The 25,715-nt window shown below is 44.7% G+C and overlaps 4 protein-coding genes across 4 annotated transcripts; 3 read left to right on the top strand and 1 right to left on the bottom strand.

Annotated features, from left to right (window-relative positions):
* Positions 1-1,854: 1,854 nt before the first annotated feature.
* Positions 1,855-4,068, bottom strand: LOC101763328 (transcription factor UDT1-like). Its single transcript, XM_022824591.1, is given in 5 exon segments — positions 1,855-2,179; positions 2,293-2,466; positions 3,162-3,332; positions 3,576-3,699; positions 3,701-4,068. Coding segments are annotated over 5 exon segments (669 nt in total). The 5' UTR covers positions 3,823-4,068; the 3' UTR covers positions 1,855-2,101.
* A 6,174-nt stretch (positions 4,069-10,242) lies between these two features.
* LOC101762921 (pentatricopeptide repeat-containing protein At3g46870) lies at positions 10,243-12,845 on the top strand. The gene is made up of 2 exons (XM_004957903.2): positions 10,243-10,740; positions 11,860-12,845. Exons 1-2 carry the CDS (start codon positions 10,348-10,350, stop codon positions 12,247-12,249), a joined length of 783 nt encoding a protein of 260 aa, XP_004957960.1. The 5' UTR covers positions 10,243-10,347; the 3' UTR covers positions 12,250-12,845.
* A 3,220-nt stretch (positions 12,846-16,065) lies between these two features.
* On the top strand, positions 16,066-16,872 carry LOC101762517. Its single transcript, XM_004957902.2, has one exon. The coding sequence runs from the start codon at positions 16,306-16,308 to the stop codon at positions 16,648-16,650; it is 345 nt and encodes a 114-aa protein (XP_004957959.1). The 5' UTR covers positions 16,066-16,305; the 3' UTR covers positions 16,651-16,872.
* Positions 16,873-19,671: 2,799 nt separating this feature from the next.
* LOC101762104 (probable proteasome inhibitor) lies at positions 19,672-24,007 on the top strand. The gene is made up of 9 exons (XM_004957901.4): positions 19,672-19,991; positions 20,927-21,113; positions 21,729-21,923; positions 22,123-22,161; positions 22,786-22,863; positions 22,960-22,991; positions 23,088-23,148; positions 23,248-23,325; positions 23,679-24,007. Exons 1-9 carry the CDS (start codon positions 19,829-19,831, stop codon positions 23,749-23,751), a joined length of 906 nt encoding a protein of 301 aa, XP_004957958.1. The 5' UTR covers positions 19,672-19,828; the 3' UTR covers positions 23,752-24,007.
* Positions 24,008-25,715: the final 1,708 nt, after the last annotated feature.

Below are 25,715 nucleotides of genomic sequence, written 5' to 3'. Positions count from 1 at the left end.
GTTGTAGTCCGACTTAGATTACTTTCTATGTAACTACCAGGTGGATTAGGTTCAAACCGACCTGTAACCCTAGATCGTCACCCTATGTAAGGCGGGGGAGCCTCTTAAGGGCATCTCAATTCTCAAGCAATACAAGGCACCAGGACGCTGTGTATTCCTCTCTAGAGGTCCGAACCTGTCTAAAACCCCCGCATCCTTTATGTTCTCACGATCACATTCGAGTTCTTGATTTCACAATCGCCTTCACCTACAAATCACCCACTTGGGTAACCTCTTGGTGGACTGTCGGCTTATAAATCCGACAATTAGCGCGCCAGGTAGGGGTGGTTGTGAGATCATCCTAACGACCTTGATGGCATCTCGTCCCGACGTTATTTTCCCCGAGAGCATGAAGGACTATCTCACCAACCCGATCCAGATTCGTTTTAGGATCATGCCGGCGGATTTCGATCCGGCCGTTTCTTTCGTCAACTCGGCATCCACTGCCAGCTCAGCTTCCATCAGATCCGTTCCGACGGGACAAGTTCTCCATCTAAGGATTATCACGTCACTTGCCCAGCAGGTCGACGATCTCTCTTTTTGAGAGGGTTCCAAGCATCTTGGCTGCTGCCCGCCCACCCACGCCCTCCGACCTGATCGCGAGGCTAGATCGCATCAGCAACATTGTTGCTGAGTGCATAGATCTGTCTGAGGCGGCGCTACGCTCGACTAAGTCGACGTAGGGTCCTTCCCTCACCCCTTCAACCTTAGAAACTCGGCTGCTGTGTTTTCTGTAAACCTCGCACGGTCATTCCAGATCCAATCTGAAGATTCACCTGAATCCGAACCCGAAATCCACTGATGTTGACCTTCTTGCATAAGATCTTGAGGTGGTGCTTGTATGGCCCGAGAGGAACCAGCTCCACCTGACCCTGTGGAGATGCAACGCACAGAGATTCTGATGAATCAGCGTACATCACGGCTAAACATAAAGCTGGAAATCAGAGATGATCCAGCAGCCAATGATTTCAGGTTTTCTGCTCTTTCGTTTTTAACAATTTTCAGAGTTTTACATCTGTGTAAATGATATACAGTAGTGCTAGTGAAATACATGGCCACGTTTTGGTGGGGCTAGTCTACCGGGCATCAATGCAATGGCAAGGGAGAGAAGGAAGCAGACTCAATCGGGCCCTCCACGCTCCGCTCTCGGCGGAGCCCGCCATGTGCATCCGTGGCTCGCGAGAACGCCGAAAGCGGCGGCTCCTTTTTTATGGAGCCGGACAACGGCGTGGAGACGGAGGAGAAACTCCATCTCCGGAGGATCTCCGGCCGTGAAAGGGGGCGCATGCTGCAGGGGTGCGTGAGCTGACTGCTGACGACGCTCGCCTGAGACGCACGGCGCAGAGATCGACGGCGGCTGCCATGTCGCCGGGGCGAACTTTTACGAATAACCCCCTATTTTCGGAACGCGACCATTAATCGCGATCCATTATTTTACATATACACCCTTTATTTGGATCGCGAATTCGCGATCCAATATTTTACAAAAAGACCCCTGTTATTTTTACAAATACGCCCCTTTTCTGGATAGCCGGGTTCATCTGTGCTCCGGCGTCGTCTCCTCGTCGCGGCCGTCCTCCGCCGCTCAACTCCGGCGTCCTTCCCACCTTCCGAACGGACTGAATCATCCCCTGCTCAAGATCTAGCCACAGTTTTCACATCTCCGTAGCTTCCTCGCTCTCTTCTCCCGATCGACAGTTTTGATATCCTCGCTGCTGCAACGCACTAGCCCTGCAACTCGAATTCGACAGTTCTCTCAACTCTTGTACGCATATGGTTTAGTACCACGCAGCATACATAAGCTTGCACAGGCCATTGAAGAACTATTGTTTTGTTCGCAATCACAACTTACAGGTTCATTTCTTTCAGGGGGTTCACAAGTTCTTTGTTCCATGGGTGTTCAAGTTGAACACAAAAATCCGGTCTTCTCCAGTCAGTCGTAAAGTTCGACATATACCCGTGTTACGCTAACTACACAAACACTTCGCCACTAGAGTTCTTCCTCAAATCAGGTTTTTAATGCTGAAACATGTGAGCTCTATGAGTTATTTCTATCAGAGTCTTAGTTATTTGGGACCTCCACAATGCTGGACAGGAGGCTCCTTAGTTCCAACATCACAACATCCTGCTCACCCTTCACCTACACGCAGGAAGCAAGAACAGATTTAGCAGTTAGTAAAGTCTCGGCGACAAAATTAGCAGATCAGTGCAGGCTTCAGTTGCAAGGAAGTCTTTAGAGAACAGATTAATTACCTCAATGGAGAAGACACTCTCCGCATAACCATAGAACGTTATCGTGCTCAGGCTGGTGACCTGCACGTTGTAGCTGCAGAGTGCTTCCAGCACCTTGGTGAAGGTGCCAGCCTTCTTGCAGAAGATCTTGAGATGGTACTTGTATGGCCCAAGAGGAACTAGCTCCACCTGACCCTGTGGAGATGCATAGCACAGTGAGTCTGAGGAATCAGTGGTACATCATGGCTAAACATTCAGCCAAAAATCAGAGATGATGCATGGCCGATGATTTCAGGTTTTCTGCTCTCGTTCATTCTATCAAACTTCAGGTGTGTGTGTGTGTGTGTGTAAATGATAGGTTGCTAGTTGAAATTACACGGTTTTGTCCAAGACGAGATAATTATAAGAGTAAATTTGAGGAGATAAATAAGAGCTATTGAGGAAATTTGTACCAATTCAAGCATTTTCTGCTGATCGTCAAATATTGCAAAGCTACCAGAACAGTATGTTTCAAGATTGTGATAACGTTCAGTAACCATACTAGGTCAGAATTTTCAGTTCCAAAGATGCATAACAACTGATCCCTAAGTCCAGTGTGTTCCTAACATTCTCCTTCAACTAGTTGAACCATCCTGCTAGTATCAATTCAAGCATCTTTTCATTATCTAAAAAGATCGATTCAAGCATCTGCCGTTGATCATCTGATACTCAGTACATTGCAAAATTGAGTAACCACTTTCTATGAAATGGAACACCAGTTCGTCCCAATTATAAAATTCCAGAGTTGTGAATGATCGATTTTGAAGTCAAAAGTTGCCCTAACATTTTGCTCCACTAATTGAACTGTAATGGTAGTAGTATATAAAGAAATTCGTGGCATCAGCAATTACCTGATGCGGCATGTTTTCAGTGGCAGCGAAGGATTCAGAGCACGACGCGCTGCCCTGCTTCTCCCAGGCCTCGCCAGGCGAGTCAGCGAGCTGGCGCTGCAGCTCAAGGACCTGGTTCTGGAGCTTCTTGATGTGATCGATGGCATCCGACAGGGTGGACTCCTTGCTCATCTGAACAAGCAGGGAAAACCATTGCAATTGAAACACGTCAGGGCAACTGAACTACATCCATGTATTGCAGGATAACTGAGATTTTGCAACTTTATTAATTTTCAGATTCAGGGAAACAAGAGGAAGTTCATCTTCAGTGGCTTTGGTTCTTCCAAAATTAATTATCGAAGTTCATGTCAATTGGCTGGATGTGAGCATCACTGCTGGGTGTAAGGGGAAGCATCGCCGTGATGAGTACAGTACCTTGGTGATGTTGGGCACGATGGCCCTGAGCGCGAGGATGTTGCTGTTGAGCCTGCCGCGGCGCCTCCGCTCGGCCACAAGGTTCTTGGACTTGTACTCCGTCGCCGCGGGCTGGGCATCCCCGGGCAGCTTCCCCCTCCCCCTCCCCATTGTTGAATTCTTGCCCTTTCTTGAAGTTGAGCACGGAGTCGACGAAGTCCTCCGCCTTGAGCTCCTCGCTGCTGCGCGCCCTCTGGCGGCGCGGCATTGCTGCAGGCTCCCCCGCGCCGAACCAACCAACCACAAGGCAAGAGGCCAGGAAGTTCAGAGCAACACTGCACTGAGGTTGCCACTCTTGCTGCTCCCACTCCTCACCCAACGCCCCCTGCGGTTGCGGCGGTGGCTTATAAGGGCGGGGAGCTAGGCTGCTGAGGAATCTCGCGAGGGGAAGGCAACGCGAGGCGGCGGGGCTCGAACGCAAGGGAGATGAGATGGCTGGTCCTGCTGGAGTGCTGGTTCCCGGGGAAGTTAGTTGGAGCGGCGCCGGACGGGGTGCGCTTGCCCCGGTTGGTTACGCGGTGGACACCCACCGCTGACACTGACGCGGGGCTCCGGGGCTCCCTTCTTGGCCCGCCAGAATCCCAGGTTGCCATGCCGTCTGGAAACTGAAAGATGCCAGGACTTGATGCCTTCATTCACTGTGGGGGAAATTCATGGGAAAAGGGAGGTAAGATCATGGGAGGGTCATGAAGATATGGGCAAAGATCTCTGAAACTATTTTGTTATCGTGTTCTCGTTATCGCTGGTACAGTAAGTAGCTGAAGAGATGCTAGGACGGACTTCTTTTGCGATCTGGTACTAACTGAAAGATGTGATGATTGGAGGTGTGTACGGTACATTCAGGTTGTGGGATCATGGGAGTTCTCAAAAAGGAAGAGAAGATATTTGAGGGTAGCAAAGCAATATTGGTGTTCACGTATGATAGGACCAATGCTGGGAAGCATCTAACTACGGGTGTCCCATCTGCAAGACTGCACAAATTGGTGTTCTGCCGAGACTGTGGCCCGTTTGTTTCTTTAGTAGCTTCTAAAATTCTCGTATCACATCGAATGTTTAGATACTAATTAGGAGTATCAAATATAGACTAATTACAAAACCAATTACACTGATGGAGGCTGATGGAGGCTAATTTGCGAGACGAATCTATTAAATCTAATTAGTCCATGATTTGACCTTGTGGTGCTACAGTAAACATGTGCTAATGATGGATTAATTAGGCTTAATAGATTCATCTCGGGAATTAGCCTCCATCTGTGTAATTAATTTTATAATTAGCTCATGTTTAGTCCTCCTAATTAGCCTCCAAATATTCGATGTGACATAAATTTTAGTCCAGACTAAAAATCCAAACACCCTTTTGTGTTTCCTCGTACTCCTTGTATGGTATACAATCGTTAGTTAGCACTGCCTTTCTATCCTCTGAATTATGTGCCACGATTGTTGAGCGTTGGAATGCGACAGCAGACCACCACCTTGGCATTCGCATACATGGATCTAAAGAAAGCACCCAAAAAAACGTAGGCGAAGGGCAAAAATGGACTTTTGCTCCCAACTACATAGAACAATTTGACTTAGAATAAACAAGAAGTGCTTATAGTTGTGAACAGAAAGAGTATGTCTCAAGCTTGAAAGAGACAAAGGCCCCGGGTACCAAGATTAGGCAAAGGCTCAAAAATCAGATTGCTTGTAATCTACAAAATGGTTGTATTGTCTCAAGAATATTGGAGGACGTGGTAATATATTGGATTGGCCAAAAGTGTAATTTGTATAGAGTGGTAGTTGACCACCCTTAGGGTGGTCCTACAACTGTAAAATCTATGATAGGGTAAAGACTTCTTAATTAATTGTGTTGTTCAGTAATCGTAGTTCGTTTAGTAGTAGTTTAGTTAGATCTTAGGGTCTTCATCTCTTCACAGTCAAATCTCAGTTGCTTCGTTCTGTATCACTGCTGACGAGGGTTGAGGGGAGCTTGATCTTCGATAGACTTGCCTAGATTGTCGGTTCTCTCCCTGGTGAGCTAAAGACTGCATAAAGACAAGCTTTATTACTTCCTCCGTTCCAAATTGTAGGTCGTTTTGACTTTTCTAGCTATATAGATATTATTATGTATTTAGATATAGCATATGTCTAGATGCATAATAATATCAATGAATCTAGAAAAGCTAAAACGACCTACAATTTGGAACGGAGGGAGTATTTCATTCAATCCAGACCATCAGAAGTTTCCCCATGCTCCGTACACCGAAACCACTACTGGCCTCCTGGCTCGCTTGTTTCGTAGTTCCATACTAATGTGTGAGTGTGATTATTGTGCTCAGGAGGGGAGCTGCGCGCTTGGAGCAATTTCATCCGGGCTATCATTCTCACAGCACACGCATGTGTAGAATTCACAGTGTCCCTTGGTTAAGCCCTTGCCCACCTTGGGGTCACTGCATTGGTCCACGCAGGTCTTGGCCTTCACGCACCAACCTTGCCACACCCGCGAGCATTTCTTCTTGTTGCTACCGTCCACCACACCACCAGCCTCTTGGGCTGCAACAGTGGAAGGAATTGATCGAGCTGAGTCATAATTAAGTAAGAAGCAATTGATTCAAGGATTTCTTCACCGATCGACCAGTTGTTTATTGATTGATTGCCAAAACATTCATGAGTTTTCGAGATATAAGATATACAAATATATATGTACCTGATGACACGATTGCAAGCATAATCAAGAGGCAAATGGACAACAAGACTTTGTTTGTTCCTTCCATTGCTTTCTATGATGCTAAGCTAGGATCTACGGTATCTTAAGCTGCAGATTGAGATGGTTTGAGGTTATATAGATGGCAATGTGCGCTGTAGGTTAATGTTATCTAATGTAGTTCATCCTGCCTGGTGCATGAAAGCATGAATTGATGGACCAGCTTACTATTTCAGGGAAATTTTTGGCAGGGGCACAAACCTTAGTTTACTTGGAGGATTTTTTTTTGTATACCAGAATTACTGCTCTATGTCACTATAAGATCCCATACTCTTTGTAGCTAGAACTGGCTGCAGATGAGTACTGCCTTGGCTGCAGCTGCAGATATCTTCAAATACTACTGAATTTTCACACTTAGATATTAAGTAGAAAATGATTCACAAGTTTAGCATGGGATTAAGATCGCTTGCACCTTTCGTCACTATGGTATATTAGTACTCCGGCCTCTATTCCAAAATATAACAGGTTTTAGTTGTCCTCAGTCAAATTTATCTAACTTTGTCAAGTTTATCAAAAAATACACCAACATCTACAACATCAAATATTATTAATTTCATTAAATCTATCATGAAATATGACTTAATAGTGCAATTATTTGGTACGGTAGATGTTAACATATTTTCTAAAAACCTAGTCAAAGTTAGAGAAGTATGACTTAGGACAAAGGAGGGAGTATATAGCCATTCGTTGGCATCTCCTCTCTGTTATATATATATATACACACACATATACACCTTTTTGACCATCAATCTAGGTTAGTTGTGAATGTTTTTTTTTAAATTCAGTACCTTCAGAATCCAAATCCTAAGACATACCACTATGGCATACATGGGTGGAGGGGCACTAAAAAATCAAAATTCAAACCAAATTTGAAAAATCTAACTCTATTGCCCCCTCAACCCTAACAAGGAAAATTTCGAGTTTTCGGAGATCAAAATTACTGCCTTCTGTAATCATACACACTCTGTAGGACTAATTGCAATTGCCTTGGTATCTTTGCCCCTTTAATTTCATTACTTTAGATATACCTAATCCTCACAGGTAGTTATTAGAAAATAATTAAAATATAGCATGAGAATTCTTACAAAAAGCCTGTGCTCTAAAAAGAATTTTGGAGTTAGAAAGATACAGGCATGCCCATGATGCTGAACTTATAGTAAGCATCAAGCATGGCTTGGATGTGGATCAACCCCCTACCACCAGAGATCAAAGCTATAGTTGGCGCCATGTGTCTCATCATCCACGCGGCCATTTATTCGGTGGTAACCTACATGTCTAACTTCACCAATCCCGTGATCTACTAATCCAATCTTGCATAGACCTTCATAGGTATGAGTATATATGTGTATGTAAGGGGTTATTTGGGAGGGATTCTCCCAAAACATCTTTATTAGTGAAAAAAAACTGATTTCACCCGGATTATAGTTCATTTTCACCTCGATTTGCATAATATCTTTACACTACAGTGTCTCAATTTACACAAAGCTGATCGCCAATGCTACTATAAGCCCTCACAGAGCCCTAAGTGTCTAGCATCTGTATTTTTTAATGAAAATATTAGAATTTAGGAAGTCTTGCGTGTGGTTCCGATTGTACACCAACTAACATAGCAACTCCAGTGAGTGTTGACTCAACTGAGTAGTTAATTTTGAATTACTTATATAAATGTAGAAATAAATGAAATACATTATATAAATAAGTGAACCGCAAATTGAGCATAGCTTATTTGGTTAGGTTCCTTTATGATTTCTTTTAAAAATAAATGATATTACTCTTTCAGCAGTAGATAATGTGGGCATCTACGCCCGTAATATGTTTAGAAAAAAAATGAATGGTGGATTTTGAGTAGTAGATTTTGCAAGATTAGATGCAAATGTAAACATATCTATCAAACCCAATATCCATTAAAAAATTTACATGGATCTTTATGTTGTTGTTCAAAATTAATCATGCATGATAAAATAGTAAGAAATGATATACACTTGACAAATAAAAAATAATACACCAACAAAGTTTGATTATAATTAGGTTTTACGAGTTGAGTTTGGATATTTAAAAATAATATGGGCTCATTTGTATAAAATATAGTTTCTTAACAGTATACTTATTATGTGTTGCATATGCATTATAACAAAATTAGTGATCAAAGTTGTGTCTTAGATTTTTGGATATATAATGTGTCAATACTTGAAATGCCACTTATTTATGACCGGCGGGAGTAAGAAATTTTGTGAAAATTAGGTAGCAGTGCCTTGTAGCTAGGACCTGGCCACAAGTGTCTAGCAGGACCTAAATCGAACTAACTGCCACTCTGCCATCTTTATATATAAACTTAGAGATATTTCAGTTGCAAGCTTGCAATTTTTTCCTTTCATCTTTGCTATCCCACTTTTCTTTGTCATACCCAGTGATTATCATCACCTAGCTTATTGTATGCTCTATTTTATTTGTCTAAATAGAAAAAACACACAGATTTATCGCACGAGTTCTTGAATGGACTCGCCCAAAGTATATACTCCTAAAAGTTTCCTTACTTGAAATCATGAGGTAACTCCTCCAGGATTGGGGCAACAACACATGTCTTATTATTTCTCAATCAATGACATCAAAAACAAAATTTCCCAAGCGTTGCACTCCCAAACCATGTGACCCCCTAGCTGCTATTTGCAACAGATGTAGAAGAAGTCTTTGCACTTCCAGCTGGTGTTGTCATCATCATCATTGAGGCATGTCTTGCGGCAGTTGTCATCCTTCAGGCAGCCAAGGCTCACCGCCGGGAAGCACGGCGCATTCGACACACCGACCTCTTCTGCGCCAGCAAAACAAATCAAGATTATTGATGGAAGTAATCTAAGCATTTCACTAATAGGTTTTATGGTTTGGTTAGCAAGAGGATCCGTGATAGATTATAATATCTGATGACAAGGCCAGCAGCATAGCTAGCCAAAAGCACACCAAGGCCTTATTTGTTACTGCCATTGCCTTTTCTACTATCAGTTGACTGTAATGTTTTGCGGTGTTTTTAGGGTGTACATTGTAGTGGGTAATTGTGTGTATTTATAGTGAAAAGGGTAGCGGATAAATTGGCAATGTAATTAATGTTATCTAGTAAGTGGTCTTCCTTATTTGATGGATATCTAGTAAATGGTTTATCTTTATCTGTCGCATACCAAACCATAAATTAAAGGTTAATGTTAAGGGTATTACATATAATAGGAGGATTTCTATTGAGCAAGCTTAATGCCCTCCTAATTATCAGAAAAATACCATCCATGATTATAAACTTTGTAGCACTAATTAATGTTTGTTGTGGAGGGAGATGCCTTCGATACCACAAATCCTAAAATTAGTAGGAGAGATATTTTGTATAAATATTTCATTGTATTATTAAGTACTCTACTTTAGTTCGTTTCTTTACCTAGAAGTGAAATAAAATAACTCAATTGAAAAAAATTCAAAAGTATAGTGTGAGAGTTCTATCTAGCATCTTTTGTACTTACGTATGCATCTTTCATCCAATTAATGACATGCTGTTGAATATCTAAATTGTTGAGTGCATATGAGAAAGGGAAAAATGAATCGCACAGAAAAAATGTTAAGAAATAGAAAGATAAAAAATAAAAATCACAAAATGCCATTTAACTCTAACTGAAGAGTTTACCTTAAGACTAGCCCTATCTCATATAAATATGAATTTATCGTAAGTTAATGAATGACATGGATGAAAAAGTTATACCACTAGTTTAGATTTACAAATTTAATGGCACATTATTATAAAAAATAATTTTTTTGTAAACAATATATTTTCTATATTTTTATAGAAATAGAAATCCATTTCGATGAAAAACCAAGGTTCATACCAAAACCGGAACATGGCCACGCTCATCGCACAGCCAGTGTTGGACTCAGCCGTCTCGCCGCCGTCTCCACGGCTCGGCCTCTAAACCCAACCAACCCAACGGACAAGACGACGAGGGTTTTGCCGCCGCCATGGCGACCCCTCGACCCCACCTCGCCCGCCTCCTCCTCCACCTCCGCCGCCGTCCCAGGGCCCTACCACTACCCTTCTCCCCGTCCTCCTCCTCCGCCCACGGCCCCCACCCGGGGCCCTCCCTGTGGCCGCCGCCCGCGCCGCTGGCGCCGCCGGCCGGCGCGTGGGGCCGCGCGTTCCACGACGGGCGGCCGCGCGGGCCGCTGTGGCGGAGCAAGAAGCTGATTGGGAAGGAGGCCCTGTTCGCGATCCAGGGCCTCAAGCGGTTCAAGGGGGACGAGGAGAAGCAGGCGGATTTCGTGCGGCGGCACGTGGCCCGACTGCTCAAGGCCGACAAGCTCGCCGTGCTTGGAGAGCTGGAGCGCCAGGAGGAGGTCGATCTGGCTGTGAAGGTGAGGCCTTTCCCCTTTTTCCTCGCTCATTTGGGCGAAGTGGCTGTTTCAATTCAAGGCTGAAATTTGTGCCGTATAGCGAGTTAAACAGGTCGTGTTTTGGGCAACAAAATGAAATTCGGGTGGTGCCATATACGCACCTTCACTGAACTGTTTGCTGCTTGATTAATACTGAATTACTGATTGAAATGGAGTTGCAAGAAATGCATTAGAGGCAGTAAGGGTTAAATTCGGACCCTTAATGTGTCAGCATAGGGTTTGCTTTCTCAGTGGGTGTGCGGAATTGTGATATTTTATTTAGTGGATTTATTGAAATATTTGTGTGATTGCTTGAAAAGGTTTAATTTGTGCGTTCAGGAATGAATTTGAGAAGTAGTATCTTGTAGGACCATGCACCTTGAATTGGTGGTGAATTGATCAAGCAGCGCTGGTGTAATTGTTTTGCTCTAAGAATACGGACATTAGTCTAACTATGGTTAAAGGTCATCATGATTGCTCAAGAGAAATGAAAACATGGCTCTTATGATACAAAAATCAAGATAAGGTTGAATTGGTATTTTCTGAGTGATTTGCTATGTTCAGAGATGTTTTGTTTCTGTCAATTGCATTTTATTTCCCTTTTGTCATGTTCAGTTGCAAGGTGCCTTTTTCAAATGTGTTAAATTATCATAGTAATATTCTCTGTGATTGTGAAAGCTTGCTTCCATATGGAGTGTTTTCTCTCCTTTCCACCTTTTTGAGAGAGTAAAATAGCGTAGATCAAATTTTGGACAATACACTTAGTTGGCTTTCAAGTGATAAATTTAAATGAAATGAATATAGATGTTTATGAACTTGTGTGGATATTGTGCTCTTATACAGTAATATCATGGGGATTAACCATGTATATCATTTCTGGATAGATGTATCCCTTGATTCAATCTCAATGGATGCATGCTGGTTAATCCAGAAAAGAATTGCAAAACAAAATATAGTTTTATACTGAATACTAATTCATTCGGAATATAGTGGAAATGTGGAATGTTCAACTTAACTTCACTTTTATTCAGATTTTAAAATGACATTTTTGAATGCTTGCTGTTGTTGGACTTACTAGTCTCTTGAACCTTGGCTCTTCAGATGTTTAGGATAATACAAAAGGAGGACTGGTATAAGCCAGATATTTACATATACAAAGACTTGATTATTGCGCTAGCCAAGTGCAAGAAGATGGAGGAAGCAATGGTAATCTGGGGGAACATGAGAGATGAGAACCTGTTTCCAGACTCACAGACTTACGCTGAGGTCATAAGAGGATTCTTAAGATATGGTTCCCCATCAGATGCAATGAATATTTATGAGGACATGAAAAAGTCACCTGATCCACCAGAAGAGTTGCCTTTCAGGGTTTTGTTGAAGGGTCTTCTACCTCACCCATTGCTAAGAAACAGAGTGAAGCAAGATTTTGAAGAGTTGTTCCCAGAGCGGCATATCTATGATCCACCAGAAGAAATTTTCGGCATGCGCTGAGGTAATGGTTGTCATAGCCACATGAACCTGCTGAGCATTAAGTGTAATGAGATCATTCAGTTGTTCCACTGACTGTTTTATTACCTGCATCTGAAAAAACAATCTCATATACATATGAGTTTGTCTGTTGATTGGATGGTGATGTTGCAAAGCAGCAATACATGGGCAGGATGGAAAATAAAGGATCATTCTGATTTCTGATGGCCAGATTAGTTACCCATACAGTTACAGATATTCAATTATCCAGGCAATCACTGGGTTAGTTGTCCCTATCTCTGCAAATTATTTTGGTCAGCCAACCTCATAAATATTGGGCCATGTATTCACCTCAACAAATGCAACTCCTGCGTGGCTGCAATGCAGGATCTTCTGGGTAGTAACAGAAAAGATTTGGTCTTCTTTGGGTCCACTTGTATGATTAGGTTGTTCGTACAATGTGCTGCTCACATTCATGTTGTTCATTCCCTAACCACTTGTGACACCTACTTTTGATGAGCATGAAGGTATTTCATTTCTGTCATGAACATTTTCAGTTTTTGACTATGGTCAAATGGGCCTCTGATGAATTGAGACTATTAAGAGGCTAGAAGTGAGCAGATGGATATTGCACAAGTGTAGCCCAAAGTGTTTGTATTGCGATCGTAAACATCTTCTGCTGAAACTGCAATTAAGATTGACATCAGTGGGAAAAAAAAGACATGGTAACTATGGATATGATTTGTAGAAGTAAATTTAGTAATGTTACGCACACTTTATTTAGGGCTTCCCACTACCAAAATACATGGACTAAACTGCTGTATCCACTACCAAAATATAAACTAAGCTGCTGTATAAAAAAACGTATATAAAACTTGGACATACCGAAATTCCAAAAAAAATGAGCTAAAATTCTGTATCAAACAAATGTGCACTTGCTGATTAAGTGTGCTCTGTTATTCTCCAAAATCTTTATCGTTTTTATTCTCCCTGTCGACCTGAATGATCTGTGTTCTCATTCGAGCTGATTATTCACGAGTCACTGTCACTGGCTTGTTTTGCCAATCTGGGGCTCGGTGGTGTGTTGTTGGAGTTTTAGTTACATTTTGCCCAATTAATGAACACATGTTAACTTTTCTTCACGAACCTCACTTATATAATTCTTATAAGCTAGAGGATGGTTGAAGTGTTCTTCAAAGACAAAAAGAAAACATCAACTGAGGCTAAGGAACTTTCCTGCGAAATTACGAAGAATCAATTAGTTTATTGTAACATTCATATGATATTTTTTTCCCGAGAACATGCATGACACGCTTTTCATCATACGGAAAAGGAGTGTGACCTTACAACGACGCCGACAAGTCGGCTACATGGAAGCTAGATACAAATCCATCTTATACTGAAGCAGCTAGGTGTCTACCGTTGACACTCTGAACCTTTCACCTGACTACCTGAGTAATACATATCAGAGACAAGCGCAAGTTGATCACATGGTTCAGAGCAGGAGCAGCAGTGCATTAGAAGTACAGCGAAAGTACATCCAGCCGAGCCAAATGTACTTTGCATCTGACGAGCACAGTGCAGTGTAGCTCATGGTGCCAATGTCAACGAAGCCCTCTTGCAATAACCCACGGCAAAAATATGCCTGAGCCAGCAGCATCGAGGAATCTCTCAGATGATGACCAAGATACAAAGGATGCTTTTTCCATGGTAGAAAGATCTGCTCCCAAATGGCGATCTTAACAAGATCAATCACTTTGACACCGCCACTTTATGTCGAATGGCGAGCACAGGTTTATAATGTCCGGATCGTATGATGGAGCAGGTTAATTATGTCCGGATCATCGATCGGCAGGTTAATCATGCCAGAATCATTGGTCCTGAAAGGATGGACACGGACAGCTCATGTTTGAGCCTTCTCTGCCGTCCAGTGGTTCAGAGAAAGAACTGTCTGAATATTTAATCGATGCCTCTGAAGATCTGTGCAGTTTTGGTTGCACGAGGGGGCTGGTTGTCATGGACCGGTCGGCCCCGGCAGTGCTCGTCGGCGGGGGAGAAGAAGCTTCTTCCTCATCCGTGTGCTGGTTTGATTTTGATTCTGTCGATCATTCCTGGTAGAGAAGTTGACATTATGGGCACCATGCGTGTTGGCCTGCTGTTGACAGCTATATATCTCAGCTCTCAAGCGTGGCGCTGGTCCTGATTAGTCAATCTTCATCGCAATTCCATTCAATCCAGAAAGGGACGCTTCTTAGATTTTTTAGAATGAATCTACGAAAGGGAACAGCTGGAGGAACATGAGCATGAACAACATTCATGAAAATTCAGACTCAGAGTGTCTTCTTCCTTGATGTTTTGTTTATATAACAAAACAATTGTTTAGATGTTATCCATCATGTCCAGATTTCAGCAGTGTTATGCACTTTTTTTCTGGTTGTTTTTACAATTGCTCCTTTGCAAGTACCAGGTAAGTGAGTTAACTGATCTGATTTCGTTTCAAAATTTTTTTAATTCGTTTAAAAAAAAGAGTTATCTGATCTGACTACTGCTGAGAAATCACTAGGCAAATATGTCAGTAAGGTTTAACAGCAGACCGTAAGAATCAGTCTGAATGAAAAGGTGGAGACTCCGACAATGAATAGTATGTATAGACGAATTCTGTCAAACAAACAACTATCACTAGACAACAGCAGAACAATGGAGAGTGGAAATGGAGTGATTTACGTTTTCTTTGACATGCGTTCTCCAGACACAGCAAGCAGTCAGAAGCTTCTTACCTCCTGTCCTGCGCATCCAGACGAGGTAAAATGGCATCTTCAGTTCAGGAGGCAACGAATTCAACAATGGTGTCTCTCCTGCAGCACAGCACCTGCCATCTGCAAACAGGCGCTGTACCTCCAATGTTTGCTCCCTGCAAGACACCAGCAATTTATATTCCGAGCAAATTCCTATAAAATTGAGCTGCTGTTTAAACCCTGTCCTGTGATTCCTCCACACATGCCGTGGCATGGATGCGCGATAAACAAATGGGAGCATCTTCGCGGATCACATGGTCATAGGTTAACGGACGGCGCAGCCTGATTGATATACGAAAGTCCACTTTTGGATTCAGTGTGAAGAAAAAAGATATTACTGCACCTGTTCCTTCATTCCTGTTAAACTTGTGTCACAGATAAATTTTGTGCAAATTATTATCTCTCATTTCCGCGAGCTGAGTTCAATTCGATCCGCGGCGTGGACCAGAGCGAGGGCCGAGGAAAACCCCATCGGAAAAGACAACAACATTTTGCTTCCTTGAGTTCACTTCACTTTTCAATTCCGACAAAAAATGCATCGCCCCCACTGATACCGAGAAACTTTCCTCCTTTCTGATGCTACAAGAGCTCCTGATTTGCAGGCCTCAAGGACCGCCGCATGCCGAGCTTCACCTTCCAAGAACCCGCCCCAAGCTCATCGTCAACTGCTGGGCAGAGCACAAGGCCCTGCAAGCTAGGCACCATCTGCCGCTTCCAAGGCTCCCCACCTGGCTGGACACAGTTGTAGCCTCAAAGCTGACTTCTGGTTATGGAATCTGGATGCTGCTGAGCTGCTGACGCAGAGCTGCTCCGATCCTTCTTCTTCCTCCATAACATCCAGTCAGAGGCTTTGATCCGGCCAGATGTCAGTCGCTGATGCACTCAGAGGTCAGAGCTCCATGCTCTACCTCACTGCTGAGTGGCTGGCCCCACATGGATTCCCAGAACTGCCAGAAGCCACCTCCCTCCTATCATTTTTTAGAGCCACCAGCCATGAGAGAGACTGGGAAATCAAGATCCATAAAGGGTGGGTGCGCGCATGGCCATGCGGCCTCTGCCCAACCCAACACCCCCACCATTGTTTAACCAACTGATCATTGGGCAGTGAGCAAGCTCAACTTGCCGGATGCCATCTCCTCTATATAACAGCCCTCCCAGCCATGGCATCCCAGGCACATCGGGCAAGCTGACTTGTGAGAGCAAGAGCTTCTGCATCACCAATTTGCTCTCCTACTCTACATTCTAGACATCATTCCTCGGATTCTCTCTCTCGTAGTCTGAAGAGATGCCTCGGTTCATCCTCTTCTGCTTGGTGTCGAGCCAGCTGGCCATGACCGCGGTCGTGGCGCGGCCGTTCGCCGTCTTCTTGGACGGCGGCGCGATGAGCAGCGTGGTAGCAGACGCTCCTTCCGCTCCGGCCGTGCTACACGCGCACTCCCTGCTGGAGGAGTCAAGGTTCGCCGGGTCGCCGCTGGGTTCGCACCACAGCCATCACAGCCCCTTCGACCGGACGTTCGCCGGCGGCAAGATCATAGTGACGGGGCTCGCCGCCGCCATCGTCGTCGCCATCTTCTGCTACCTCCGGATCACGAGGACGAAGAAGAACGTGGAGGTGGAGCCAAAAGTCTGATTGCTAGGCCCGACTATACTCCATTACTCCTACATCATACTACGACTTCTGCAGAAAAGGAAAAAAAAATAATCGTTCGATTCCACATACACACAGTGAGGATGGGTATATGGGGTTCAAGTGTAACCCCACTTAGATTCATTTTAACATGTAAACAAGTATTTGTGACGAATATAGATGGTTTCTGTGCCAAAATCCTTCGGTTTGCAGAAGGTGCTTCAATTCTGCTTGGGATCATTGTCCATGGGATCAATTGCATGAACTTACTAAGAGATTAGCTGCCCATAGTTTGGACGGCTGAGTTGTGATCGCAAGGCATTGGTTTCAGAGCTGGACGGCGATGAGAACTGCTATCCTACAACCTAAAAAGATGATTCCCGATCTGGGAGTAAATGCAGGCATGTGGTCTGTTGTCTCCACCAAAGAGAAAATGGTACTTGAAGGCCAGTGTTCTGATTTTTTTTTTTAAAAAAAAGGGTGGGGTTGAGGCAATCGGATTTGTCCATGGTTAACTAAACTTTCCCCTTTGATGCTGTTAACGCAACACCTCAAGATCAGTAGGACAAAAGCGGCAACAATGTTGCATTATATTCATGGTGAACAGCCCCAACATCTCTAAGATTTGGCCAAGTGGATTTGCTAGTGATTATCTGATTTGAATTTGCCCCATTGATGCTGGCAAAACAAACACCAAAAAGTTCAGTTGAAGAAAAAATGGCATCAATGTTGCGGTGTTTGTACGATGAACACGTAGCCAGCATCTGTCGAGCAGTTGAGCTTGAGCATGTGCAATGATGACCATCGTTCTTGCGATGTCCCTCCCATGCATCATCGATCAACCGGCTTTAACTAACTCGACCGTGCGCGCACCTGCCTTGAGCTGATTGGTTTCCGGTGGCGAGGACGAATCGTATCAGATCGTGCTGCAGTCTGCAGACAGCCGATCGATCTTGGTTCAGTTAAGACTCGGGCCACCTTTTCCGTTTCAGTTGGTGTAACTGATCTGTACTAAGTACTGGAGACTGCTATAGGTTACTTGATGGCTTCACAGTGAAGCAAATCACTAGGAAGGACCTTCTAGGCCCTCGCCTGACACTGTTCTTCGATGAAATGACACCTAAAATTTTTCTTTTTTTTGTTACTTTCTTTTCTGAAACATTTATCCCCATGGGTAGTTTATATATCAATTATCAACTTCAGGAAATCATCGCCATGAAATCCTTTAGAGAAGTAGGTTATGGGCGGGCCTTCTCTTGACGATGTGATATCACAGCATGAACCTTCAGGATTCAGATTATGGATTAGGGGATTCAGGACTCATCAGGTGGTGCATCTTCTGCTGTTCTTCACTAGACGATGCAGAGTTGCAGAAATGCAGTACAGATGCACCAGAAGGCGGGGAGCGCGTGGTTGGAAGCTTGGGCCTAATAAGAACCAGGCCACCCAGAAGCGAGGGCGGCGCGGTGCGCGCGCGCCTCGTCAAACTGAGCGCAAGCATGGCCTGCCACTTTGGCCCAAATGTGGAAACTGTTCATGGGCCGCGCGAATGGACTGACGACGGTTTCCCTTCGCGCCGCTACGCGACGACACCGCTCTGCCCATCTTGGAAATGTCGGCGCTGATTCTCAGGGCCTGTTAAGGAATGCTCTCCGTTTCACCAAATTCTTCACTCCACCAACCCCGAAAAATAGGAACTATGTACCTGTTTGGCTACTAGATGCAAATCCAGCTCCAGGAATTGTATGAACTAGTGGGAATAATCACTATTGCCTTTGGATGATTTTTTTTCCCGCGCCGCTACAGAGGTACTACTGTGCGCATTTCTAGTATGCTTCATCTTATTTTTACCTATGGATAATTTTTATATTGGAGAATATAGATAGCATTGTTCCAATAAAAATTTAGTATACCTAATATGTAGCAACAAATGAAATTACAAAATCAACCACGCCAACCTTAACAGTGCCCCCTCCTCGCGCTGAATTCAATCGGCGAGGCCGAGAAGCTGCAGAACAGCAGAACCAATCGACCTTTAGTGTAGGGCCTGTTCGCTTCAGCTTATTCAGCCGGCTTATCAGCCATCAAACAGTATTTTTTCTCACATAATAAATCAGCCGTTTCAGCTTTTCAGCCGGCTTATAAGCTGAAACGAACAGATAAGCACATGCACTAGTTTCAGCCTTTCATGTTGCTGTTCTTCAGGTTCAGCGAAAAAGGCACGTTTTTCAGGCGCCGCCACTAGAAGCTTCAGTAGTTTCATCCATCAGACTTGGGAGATGCTGCCTAAAAGTTCGGTTGTTCCATTGCCTCGGTCACGGTGGCGTGGATCGAATCAAGTGACTCGTTGCCGGCGCCATCGAACGCACCAGAGGCAACGTTGACCAGTGGTCCAGGATGCAGGAACGTGGCCGCGCCGTAGCCGGCGTCCGTGTGCAGGATGCTGATGATGTCGAGCTCCTCAGTTCGTGGGAGCTCAGTCGCTCATGGTGAAGGCCATCACCGGCGCCGGCGAACCACACCGCCTGTGCACCAGCACGGTTTACGGGGCTTAGAACGCGCAATTAGCAGAGGCTCCGAGGCCATGGCGGCGCGGTTGTGATCCACGGTCCAGGCAAGGGGCCAGCGCTCACGAGGAGGGGAGGGGAGGGGGAGGCGCGACATATGCGTTGGGAGGGAACCGAGGGGTGGAACAGTACTGGCTCTTTTTTTTTTCCCCGAAGGGTACCAGTAATATTAGTATTGGTGAGTAATTTTCACCCAGTATGTGGATTTTTGAGCAATATTAGTATTGGTGGGTAATTTTCACCCAACTCAAAAAAAAGTATGTAGGTTTTTGGAGCACCCTTTGAGGAGCTCAAAAAGACTTTGGAGTTGCCCTCCAGATCAATCTTTTTTCTAAAATTGGTATAGTTGGAGTTGAAGGAGTTTGATAAGATGATTTTGAAGCGGAACTAGGAAACCAGGTGTTTGACAAGATGACCCTCCTACTTGCGTCTCAAGAAGGTGGCACCAGCGGCGCAATTAGTAGAAGCAACGAGGCCCATCGTCAGAGGCGCAAGCGGAGCGGCCGCGCGCGCTTGACTTCTCCGGAAACCCCCAAACCCCCACTGAGTCCCCGACCCCCGCCTCGCCTTCCGCCCCGGCGAACCCGAGTCCCGGCCGCCGCGCCCGCGAAGCCATGGTGACCGACGCGGCGGCGATGGCCGTCGTGCGGGCGGCGCGCCCGGCCCTCCGCGGCGCCCACGATGGCGTCGCCTTCGCCGCCCACGCCGCCTTCCTCGCCGCCGGGTACTCGCTCTGCGCCGTCGGCCCCGACGCGCTCACCGACCCCCCGCCCTCAGGTTCGTGCGCCCTCCCCCGCCGCCCGACCTAGCTCCCTACTGCTTCCCTAGGGCTCCTGTTCATGCAGTCTGGTCTCTGGTACCGGCGTACCGCGGTCGGTTGGTAAGGTTATGCGTCTCCCAGATTTAGGGTTCACATTTCGGTTGGTCGGTTGGTCGCCCTTTGATGTTTAGGTTCTGGTATTTATGGGGCAACGCACGGAGCTTCACCAAATATGATGGTTGATTGATCCCGGATTCACTTTTTTTTTTATTTCACTTGTACAGAATTTATAGCGATTGCATGTGATAGCTTATTGCCTCAGTTCCTTTCAAAGAGATCACTGTAGCCCTGTCTGACGGTCATGCAAAACTGCTGTAAATGCTAGCAGGGTGCCTGTAGGCTGCAACTAATCCTAAGAAGAAAAATTTACTAGTCCTGATTCTACATTTCACTGGTCAGTTACCGCCAATTACTGACCATGCTGCCTGGACATAACTTAGTAATCTGATTTTCGTATCCTTGGTACTAATTTGATTCTAAAGTGGAAGGGTCTTAGACAGCAATTAGTGGGTGTCATGGTTGGCATTTGGCAATTTTGGAAATAATGGGTTTAGTTTTAGAGAAGTAGAGGTATAATGCACAGGTTGGATCAAGGATCATCCCAAAGAGGTTGCTGGTCCTCTTATAATTGAGCCAACTTCGTATTTTGCGCGCTGTCTGCCTACCTTAAGGATTATTGGGCTAACTCTACATGTTGAATCAGCTAAGGGTGTGCGGCAGACCGGCCCCTGATAATGCATGAATAATAATCCCTGTTTTAAAAGCACTAGGCTGAGTGGAATTCTATCTTTCAGTAATTTTTCTCTCTTGTTAAAATTATCTGGTTAAGGTGGTCATTTGGCCAACAGTTTTAGGCTCTATATCTTTATTGCACAATTTAAATTAATTTCAGGTGATGAGGAGGTGGGAATCGATGGTTGGAACAGCATGGAGAACTGCTACGCGTTTTTGTATAGCAAGGAGGAGAAAGGCAAGAAGAAACGGGTGCTAGTGAAATGTCTGGTGATCGGTGAATTACTTGCTGTTGATGTTCTGGATCTTGAGGCACAAGATAAGGGCCCGTACAATATCCAGATCAAGTATGTTTGGACCCTGCAGTTACTTTTTTTAATGTCCTGCAATTACATTTAGTTTGCCACATTCTTTGGTTTCACTGTTTTAGGGCAATATATGATTTATGAACTATAAGCATAGGATATTAACTAATGAGCAGCAGCAGCACCCATCTACAAATAATTATGCGGCAGTCATGTCATGTTTTGGTACATATACCAGCCAGAAGCATGGTTTATGCTGTTTACGAACACATGCATCTTGTAGTAATTGATATTTTTACTTGGGAATATGTTCTTGTATCATGCATCTCTGCTTGGAAAACATTATTTCTGCAACGATCTTGATTTAGTGTATTAGTTTGCAACAAACAACTATTCTGAACAGTACTATGTATGCCCACTCTAGTAATGGATGGTGAAGTTAGGCTCCCAAGTTACTTTGGAAGGGCTATGGATATGATGCAATGAGTAATTGTGACTTGTTCTGTAATACATATGTGATGTATTATATAATGTACCTTAAATTTGTAGAAAAATGCATTGGCATACCTGAGCCCTATTTTGCTGAACTATTCCTTAATCCTTATGTGAATCGTCCAGTTTATGGTCTCTGTTTTGACAGTGTTACCTTATATGTAGCGTGAAAGATTTCTTCTCCGAAGAGCAGCCCAAGAATTATGGGGATATGTACAAGAATTTTGCAGGCCTCATTGAGACTGTGAATTCAAATGTGCTGTGCAAATTGGATGGGAAGGATGATGGTGCTGTGGCTGGTAAGAACCCTGATGCTGCTGCCAAGAACACTGATGCTGAGAGCAGTTCATCAATACACAGGTATGATGTTGCTTTTATTTTTGGCAGCACTCTTGCACCTACATCAGAGCAAATTTTACCTTACTGCTGTTTTTTATTTTCGGGTTCATATCCTACAACTGTTGAAAACAAAGTTAGCTAGTAGTTGGTCTAATCTGTAGATTCTTCTAATATTTTTTTGCTCTTTTGGTTAACAACTTTTAACTACGTGTTTTTCCAGCTCTGAAAATCCAAGTCCTAGAACTACTGACCCTAACAGGTATGATCCTATACATTTTTCATCTATTTTTTATTTGCGTATGTGCATAAGTCCATCGCTTATTACTTCTCTTCCAGCTCCTGTGGTGAGTTGGGGCGATTGAACCTCTGTATACCCTTTTTTTCAGTCTGTTATAAAAAATTTGGCCCTATTTTATTTGGGTCCTGTTGTTGCTCTTTGATTAAATTGACTTGTAAATGTTCCCAGGCACACTAACCGTACATAGAGAAAAGCATGCACATTCTTGTGTTTCTGTTCAAATGATGTTATCAAGTGCCTTTTCTTTCACAAACTTATTATATGTCATCTTCTTTCACCAGAAGTTGTACGTTGAAAATCTAGCTCATGGAGGTAGGAAGTCTGGAGTGACTAATGATCGAACTTTTGAATGTAGTATTTAGTTACTGGTTCTTGGTACATATGCACCATTAGACCATAAAGTAGTTTGTTCAGTGCACTTAACAGATTCACAGAATGCCTAATAAGTATTTAATAGACACATGAGCTGTTTTAATAAATACTATTTATTTGCTATTATTGGCAGTTCTGTGTGGTTTGCAGTGATGTCCTTGCTTATAGGCCATGGCTAATCTGCTTTTATTTTGTATGTATGTTGCGGTGCAGCCTAATATATCCTCCAATAGCTCCACTTGGTTCTGATGACCTGTTTCCTGGGCCTGGTGCAGGCTTCTACCCTCACGGGTATGGTCTTCAACCATGAAACTTCATTTAGAACATTTATAAGTCAGTGTCTTCATATATAGTTAAACATACCTTTTTTTGTTTCTTCGTTTGCAGTGGGATTGGGAGTGGTGGCAGCATGCATGTTGGTAATATTACATCTACTGAACACTTTCCAGTTTGCTCACTTTATGCCTGTGCATGTCTTCGGTCATCTTAATCCTTATTTTGACACAACACAACAGGTCCGAATGATCCACGCTTCTTTCCTTCAAATCCCTTCCCTGCCCCATTTGGTGGCCCTGGGTATGTTCTGTTCATGTTTCACTAAATTTGGCCTTTTCAAAAATCATTAGTGGTACTTTATTTGTTCAGTTTTGAATGGAAATGAGTGTTTGAAAACAGGAGTGTTCCACCGGGTGGTCGCTATGATCCAATTGGCCCACCTGGTGTTCCAGGATTTGAACCATCAAGCTTTGTTAGGTAAGCTAATCATTAGTAGCATTTCTGTTAGATTCTTTCCCATTTAAAGTTCCAATTTTGCCTATTGTTTAACTCAGTGCTGCTTTAATTAAAACCCATGGATAATTAACTAAACGGCTCTCTGACTATGCTTTCCTAGTGCAGGTTACTATCCTACATCCTTTGGTATATTAGAACAATTACATCCTATATAACTGCATATTCTCCTTGATCGTTTTGGAAGCTTGAGCGATACCAAAACTGTCAATGCTTATCCACCAGTCCATTTGATTGCGGAATCAGCATCTGAAATCTAAATCTCTGATGAACAGGTCATGCAAACTAAATGTTTTCTTTTTTGTCTGTTGATGTAGGCGTCCAAGGCGGCCTCCTGGCGGGAGCACCCACCCAGACCTAGAGTTCTTCCAGCAAGGACCAGACTTCTGAGACTCAAGACGCCAACCTCCTCCCTCACGAAATAACGTGGCCCTGTTTGCCACCCTGAGCTAGAGAGCGCTTCGTGTGATTCCGACTGCTATATCGCAGATAGTTTGTGTGCCGGATTTCGTCTGTAAAGATGGATGTGAACCTTTCTGTATTTACCCTTAGTTCCAAACCGTCCTTTTGTCGCAGTCCTATTGCATTCTTGTATATATATGTATCTTTCAACGGTGTACCAGCTGAAAGCGAAACTTGTCCACAACTATTGTCGAGCATGCCAAGGAGCATCCCCTGTCGCTTCTGGCTGCTGCATCCTTGAGCCCGGCGCGGCCGGAATATCCCGGCGGGGATGGGTGCCGTCCAGGTCGTTTCCTTCGGAATATGTGCTGGTGAAAGCAACGCTAGCACAGGGTTGGGATGGTTCTTGGTTGGTTGGGTAGCGCCCCGGCGCTGAGCCAGGCGGCGTACATGCATTAGTTTTCGCTGTGGTGCGGTCGTTGTGCCGTGCGATGCCGAGGCTTTTGGATGGTTTCCCCGCCCGGGGGCTCCACCGCCCCTGCGCGTTGCCGTGCCCTGATGTGCGATGGCATCATGCGCCTCGTCTCCCTAGCTTCGCTGGGGACACTTTAGCTTCGCCGGGGGGCACTTTTGGTCCGAGGCACGTACGCCACCATGGTGGTTTGCTGCCACCTCGACCACCGTAAAAAACGGCCATATTACTAGTATTATCGAAATACCAGCCACAATATACACTCGTGCAGTCAGTCAAAAAGAGAGCTAAAAATATCTTGACTTTTTATGCGGGTAAGATAAAAATAAAAATCTAAACTGACCACGCATTATACGGATGGCCTGGGAAATCCGTTGCAAGTTGACAGGGATCAGGCGTGGACATGGTGGCGCCGTGGCAGAGCCGGGAGGCGGCGGCGGCCCCCAGGTTGAGACTTTGAGGGAGATCTGAATCATTCGGCCGAGCCCTTTTTGGCATTCCTATGCTACGCCAAGTTACGCCGGAAGCGCGGCGCTTGTCCTGGACGGGGGCCTCCGCGCGGCTGCGCCTGGTTCGGTCCGGGGTCCCTAGGCCATGATGCGGTCCGCCGGCAGCAGCGGCGGGCAGAATTATTTAGTGCGCCTACGCGCGTGCCATTAGGCCAGGGGAGGAGCTAGCCTTCTGCCTTCCCCTTCCTTGCGCGCCGTATCAAAAAAAAAAGGGCAACAAACAAAGCGCTCGGCCAGGGTTATGCTCATGCTATGCTACCACCATCAGGCGTTCAGGCATTCAGGCCATCCATCCCACTTGACATTGTCTAGGAAAACAAACAAACAAACCCCCTGCGGCGGCGCTGCAAATGTGGTAACCTTGCTCGCGCCATGACTGGGCAAACTGATAACTACGCGTGGTGATTGCTTTCCCGGGCACATCGAGGTGACGGCTGCGGCAGCGGATTGGATCGCGGTTGGCAGAGGATTACGGACGGTGGGCGTTGCAGCAGCCGCGCATCTGCATGCGCGATCCAGCGTTGTTTTCTCACGCACTTTCTTGAGCCGGCTGCTGACGCATGCGTGCACAGAACAGAAGGTTCTGCTGCTGCAGAGGAGCAACAGAGATCCTATCCTAGGACGACCCTGCTTTTCCGTGGCTACGGTCAGGCAATCAAAGCACCGAAAGACGAGATCCATCTGGCGAAAAAAAATAATCACGACGAGTGCTTACCTTGTCAAAGAAGCGATGCGGTCGCCTTTTCTTTCTTTTAATTAATAATAATGAATTTTCTAGAGTCCATACGGACGCAAAACGAGATATTTTTCTTTTCCTCCTTTCCTCTAGCCATGACGCAATCGACCAAGCGAGACGGATATTTCAAGATCAAGATCAATTAAAAGCGAGGAGGAGAACATGGGGGTGAGTGAGAAGCCAGTGAGGGGGGACAACGGACAAGGAAAACAAAACAAAATTCACATCCCTTTCC

This window comes from Setaria italica, chromosome II (genome assembly GCF_000263155.2).
Source record: "Setaria italica strain Yugu1 chromosome II, Setaria_italica_v2.0, whole genome shotgun sequence".
Lineage (NCBI taxonomy): Eukaryota > Viridiplantae > Streptophyta > Magnoliopsida > Poales > Poaceae > Setaria > Setaria italica.
This window is presented reverse-complemented; position numbering and strand designations above follow the sequence as displayed.